The sequence below is a fragment of the Canis aureus genome, chromosome 1 (genome assembly GCF_053574225.1).
Source record: "Canis aureus isolate CA01 chromosome 1, VMU_Caureus_v.1.0, whole genome shotgun sequence".
Taxonomy (NCBI): Eukaryota; Metazoa; Chordata; class Mammalia; order Carnivora; family Canidae; genus Canis; species Canis aureus.
The window spans coordinates 119,668,138-119,674,137 of NC_135611.1; the positions used below are offsets into that span (position 1 = coordinate 119,668,138).

Here is a 6,000-nt window from a genome sequence, read left to right on the forward strand (position 1 = left end):
AATAACATAGGAGAAGATCTAGGTGATCGGGGGTATGGCCAGGATGCTTTAGGTACAATGCCAAAGGCACAATCCATGAAAGTAATAATTGATGAGCTGGGCTTCATAAAAATGTAAAAATTCTGCTCTATGAAAGACAATGTCAACAGAATGAGAAGACAAACCACAGACTTGGGAGAAAACATTTGCAAGAGGCACATATGATGAGGGATCATCATCCAAAATTATGAAAGCTTAATAATAAAATAAACAACCCAATTAAAAAATGACCCAAAGACCTTAACATATACCTCACCAAAAAATATATGTGCAAGTGAAAACGTGTTCCACATCATTTGTCATCAGGGGTTTGCAAATTAAAACACCAATAAGATACCACTACATGCATATTTAATGACAAAAATCTTGAATACTATCAAGACCAAATGTCGGCAAAAATGTGAAGAAACAGGACCTCTCATTCTCTGCTGCTGGGAATGCAAAATGGTGCAGCCACCTTTGAAGACAGTTTGACAGTATCTTATAAAACAAAACATAGACTCAACACACAATCCAGCAATCTACTCCTTGGTTTTTATCTAAAGGAATCTAAAACTTATGTCCACAGAAAAACCTGCACACCGATGTTTTTACAGCTTCATCTGTAATTGCCAGAACTTGGAAGTAACCTTGAAAAACCTGAAGATGTCCTTCGGTAGGTGAATGGATAAATAAACTAAGGTACATCCCAAAGAAAGAAATATTTTTCAGCACTAAGAAAAATGAGCCACCAAGCCATGAAAAGACACACAAGCCATGACAAAAAAAAAAAAAAAATATTCAGGAAACTTAAATTCACACTACTAAGTGAAAGAAACCAGCCTGAAAAGATCAAATACTGTATGCTTCCAGATATATGACGTTCTGGGAAAGGTAAGAACTATAAAGACAGTAAAGAGATCAGTGGTTGCCAGGGGTTGGGAGGTTTGGAGAGATAACAGGCGGAGCACAGAAGGTTTTTAGGGCAATATAACTGTATGGTAACATAAAGACTGTACGCGTCATCATATGTTTGTCCAAACCCATACAAGGTACAACACCCAGAGTGAACTGTAATGCGAACTGCGGACTTGGGTATCATCGCAGGATCATCTTTTTTTTTTTTAATGTTTCATTTAGTGGAGCCTGTTGATAATGAGGCCACGCTTGTATGAAGGTGGGGGATGTACGAGAAATCTCTCCACCTTCTGCTCAGCTTTGCTGGGAACCCAACACTGCTCTAAAGCACAGGCTACTTATGATGCATAGAACACATGTCTATTATATGCATATATATGTACTTTTAAGTAAATGAAGCGGTGGGACGTCTTGCAATGTGGATGAACCTCGAAAACATCACACGAAGGGAAAGATGCCAGTCACAAAAGACCACGCATTTGATTCTCCTGGAAAAGGTCTAGAACAAGCAAATTCGTGGAGACAGAGTAAATCAGTAGTAGTTGGCTAGCACTGGGAGGACGGCTTGGAGATGTGGGGATTGACTGCTAGTGAGTACGGGGGCCTCTTTTCCAGGCAATGAACTGTCCTAAAATGACGTGGTGCTGGTTGCAGACCTCTGCCAAGAGCTAAAACCCCACACTTTAACATAGGTGAATTGTAGGATGGGTGAATTACGTCTCAATAAAGCAGTATTTTTTAAAGGGGGGGGGGGATAGAAGGAGCAAGCCTGAAATGGCCCACTGCTCACTCCCGCCACCTCCCCCCGTTGTATTACCCTGGCCCGGGTGTGTGTCGGGGATGTGGGGGTGCCGAGCTGTGGGTAGGGATGGAATGAGGGACCCGGCAGCCAGGGTTTGGGGCTCCGCCGCCAGGTAGTGCGGGGGATGCAGGGACTCTGGATGGGCACTACGCCAGAGTGAGGCGGGCTCAGCTGCAGGTGCAGGGGTGAGCGGAGGCACGCGCACCTGTGCAGGGAGCACAGGGGTGTGGGGATGTGGAGGAGGAGGCCCGCACAGCCACCCAGTAGTGCTGAGAGGCGGGACAGGGGGTTGGCATTGGCGTCCAGCGGCCCTGGGGGACCAGCCGGGCGGCTCAGGTCCCAGCTCCCCACTGTGAAGCTGCCTCCGGCTCCAACTTCTTTGTTCTCTCAAAGGCAAAAGCAGGGCCTCATTATGGGCAAACAGACCAGCAGGAGTGGGGGCCATGCCTCAACCCCATCATCCTTCTGGGCATGTCCATTCTGAGTTTTTTTCCGGGCACAGTACTTTTGGGGTTCACCAAGGGAGTGGGCCCCCTGGGCACTGCGGAGAGACATTCCAAATACAGAGACATCTTCAGAGGCACAAACAAGAATGGCATACAGAGGACTTTGTGAAAACAAAGTTTGTTTTTTGTTTTTTGTTTTTATATATATATATATGTAGAGTTGGGACTACACTTGAGCAACAAATGCATCGTGGCCTCCGTTGGGCCTTGAAGCAGGTGCTGCAGGGCCAGCAAAGACCCCAGGCCAAAGTGGTAGCAGGCCTGGGGTGGGGGGCCTCTCTGGCCAGGGCAGGTGGGCGAGGCCGTCCAACAGCCAGCAGGTGCGCCTCCAGGTGGGGGTAGAGGTGGGGGATGGGGGAGTGGGCCCGCTTGGAGGTCCACAGGTTACGGGAGGGGGGCAACAGGGAGATGAGCCAGATGCAAAATGGCCTGGGAGGTCATGGTCAGATCTCTGGACTTCATCTTAAAAGCAAGAGGAAGGGGGGTGGGGTGCTCTTGAGCCAACTATTACCTTTTTTAAAACATTTTATTTATGTATTTAAAAGAGAGTGAGCGAGCAAGAGCACAAGCAGGGGGAGGGACAGAGGGAGAGGGAGCAGACACCAGGCTGAACATGGAGCCCAATCCCAGGACCCTGGGATCAGGACCTAAGCCAAGGCAGACGCCCAACCAACTAAGCCACCCAGGCGCCCTGAGCCAATTATTTTTAAAATACTGTGACACATCCGTGTGTGAGTATGCACTAAATAAACACTAGGAATGAAACATTATCTATTGAGAATGTGCTTCAGCAAACCATCTCAGAGATTTCGATGAAATCATCTGGAACACTGTTAGTTTCGGTTTTGTGCACCTTCATTTTAAAGGATCATTTGTTAACATCTTCACTAAGCTACAAAGACACTTTAGCCAGAGTGTATTGTTTTCCGTCACTGGTCCCCTCTATTTATTCTAAACTGCTCTTTGTTTTACAGGAGTTCATTTGGATTTTTTTTTTTTTCTGTTTGCTGGAGTGCTCCCCTGAGTAACTTTGTCCTCAAAAATAAGTATCATTTCTGAGTGTTTGCAGGTCTGAAGAAATGTCTTTCTGTCGCCTTTGCTGCAGATCAGCAGTTTGGCCAAGTAGAGAATTCTTAGGTCAGAAACCTTCTTCTGGGAGAAGTTACAGGACTTCTCAACTTCTGTCATCTTAATGGGTCATAAAAACCTTAGGCCAAAAATAAAATCATTAAGCCACTTGAATGTGCAGCCACAGGAGACGGATTAGTCATCAGAAGATGGCCAGCCAGTGGGAGCCTATCCATAAAACAGAGCAATCCATAAAAAAAAGAAGGATGTAGTATCTTTATGATATAGAAAAATCTCTAAAATACACTAAATAATTTAAAACTAGGTGCATAATGGGTCTAAAGTATGCTTTTATGTTAAAAAAAAAAAGGAAGGGAGATACACGTGTATGTGCTGGGAAATGCATTAATTATCTTTGTAAGGCTACAGAACTAGAAACGTTTCTTGCCTCTGCAGAGAGAACTGAGGCTGGTGGGGGGCAAGGCTGCTAGGGAGACTTGGTTAAAAAAAAAAATTGTTTTATATCTATTGAATCTGAATCTTAGGGAGGTTCTATGGAGAAAATAATTTTTGTGCTGTCCTTTCATTTGACTTAAAAATCATTGGGCAGCCCCGGTGGCCCTGCAGTTTGGTGCCACCTTCAGCCCAGGGTATGATCCTGGAGATCCGGGATCCAGTCCCACGTCGGGCTCCCTGCATGGAGCCTGCTTCTCCCTCTGCCTATGTCTCTGCCTCTCTGTCTCTGTGTCTCTCATTCATAAATAAATAAATAAATAAATAAATAAATAAATAAATAAATAAATAAAATATTTTTTAAAAATCATTATACATATGACTAAAATCCCTGACGCTTTGCTTTTAGAGATCGCACAGCCAACCGGCAATCCTCCCGGTGGGCTCTGCTCCCGGGTGTGTTCTCAGGCCTGGCCAGGAGGTCGAGCAATCCAAGCTGATCGCAGGCTTTTCCGTCTGCAGTGTGTGCACCATGCCTTGCCCCCACCCCTGCAATGCAGGCCTTCACTACCTACGGGGGGGGGGGGGGGGCTGTCCTGGCCTGCAACCTTGCACGGAACTCAATGGTCTCTTGCCGAGGGGGCACCACCACTGCCTTCCTGAGCTGAGGGCGATTTTCTTCAGTTTCCTTCTGTATCTTGCCTCCTTGTGCTCCCTCTTCCTCTCCGACACCTCCTCCGTGTAAACCCCCTCTCCTGCATGTCTCTGGCACACGTTCTCTCTCCTGGATATTATTCCTTTGTATATGTTCTTCGGGTCACAGAGGGCTTGTTTTCTAATTTTCTGTTTCACTTCTCTGTTCTGGTCTTAAAGCCTCCATGGAGGATTCTGATTTGGAAAATCCTTCTTCATCCCCAAGAATTCTCTGTTCACAGGTTATTTCCTCCTCCCAGCCTTTGTTTGAAGGCAATGTCTCTCTCAAGTATCACCGACAAGGCAAGATGATGTTGGTGAGGTTTTTTTTTCTTTAAAATGTTACTTATTTACCCATGAGAGACACAGAGACAGAGGCAGAGGCACAGGCAGAGGGAGAAGCAGGCTCCCTGCAGGGAGGCTGATGCGGGACTCGATCCCAGGACCCCAGGGTCACGCCCTGAGCCAAGGCAGATGCTCAACCGCTGAGCCACCACGCAGGTGCCCCTCCCTGTTTGTTTTAATTCTGGGTTTTCTGCTGCTTCTGGAGCTGTTTCACGGCGCAGAGGCTCCTTCACTGACCCAGGGGTATGCCCTTGGTTTGGGAGGCGCAGCCGAGACCACCACGTGGGTTGGGTCAGGACCCCCCACTGTGGAAGGGGCCTCACGGCTGCCCTGCCTGGGCCGGCTCTCGGCGCCCTCCCCGCGGCGGGGTCGGGGCCTGCGTTCTCGCGCCCTTGGTCTGACCTTGGAGAGGGTCTCCTGGTCGCCCCAGAACTTCCTCTCAGGCGTCGGCTCTTCCTCGGGTGGCGGGGAGGCCCGGGTGAGTCCCAGGGAGTCGACGGGAGCGAGCGGCCGGCCCTGCCGAGCCTCCAGCATCGACAGCTTTAAGCGCCCGTAGGCCTTGACCGGGGCCGCACAGGGCAGTTCGTGGGGCGGCCGCTCGAGGTCGCCGGAGCTGACCGGGGGCAGCGGCACCTTTGCCTTCCCGCCCTCGTCCGGGGTTTCCGGGCAGCTGGGGGCGCACGGTGGCTGCGAGGCCATCTCGGAGCCTGGCCCGCGGGACGCCCACCCCCGGCACCTCGGCGGGGCCGCGAACGGTGGCGCCACGCGCTGAGGCCTCGACCCTGCGGCCTGCACCTGCGTCCTGCACCTGCGGCCGCACTAGGCTCTGCGCCTGCGCCCCGCGCCCTGCGCCTGCGCTCTGCACCTGCGGCCTGCACCCTGCACTGCACTCAGCGCCTGCGCCCTGCACTGCACTCTGCGCCTCCGCCCTGCACCTGCGCTCTGCGCCCTGCACCAGGCTCTGCGCCTGCGGCCTACGCCCTGCACCTGCGGCCTGCGCCCTGCACCAGACTCTGCGCCTGCGGCCTACGCCCTGCACCTGCGCCCTGCGCCCTGCACTAGGCTCTGCGCCTGCGCCCTGCACCTGCGGCCTGCGCCCTGCACTGCACTCAGCGCCTGTGCTCTGCACCTGCGGCCTGTGGCCTGCGCCCTGCACTGCACTCTGTACCTGCGCCCTGCACCAGGCTCTGTGCCTGC

At 50.9% G+C, this 6,000-nt stretch overlaps 1 protein-coding gene across 1 annotated transcript in view; it reads right to left on the reverse strand.

The window, feature by feature from the left end:
* Positions 1-5,538, reverse strand: part of WDR88 (WD repeat domain 88) — a 45,400-nt gene extending 39,862 nt beyond the window's left edge. Inside the window, exon 1 of the mRNA XM_077855947.1 lies at positions 5,206-5,538. Coding sequence (XP_077712073.1) covers positions 5,206-5,502 — 297 coding nt within the window. The 5' untranslated portion in view covers positions 5,503-5,538. The remainder of the gene's footprint in view (positions 1-5,205) is intronic.
* Between the last annotated feature and the right edge of the window lie 462 nt (positions 5,539-6,000).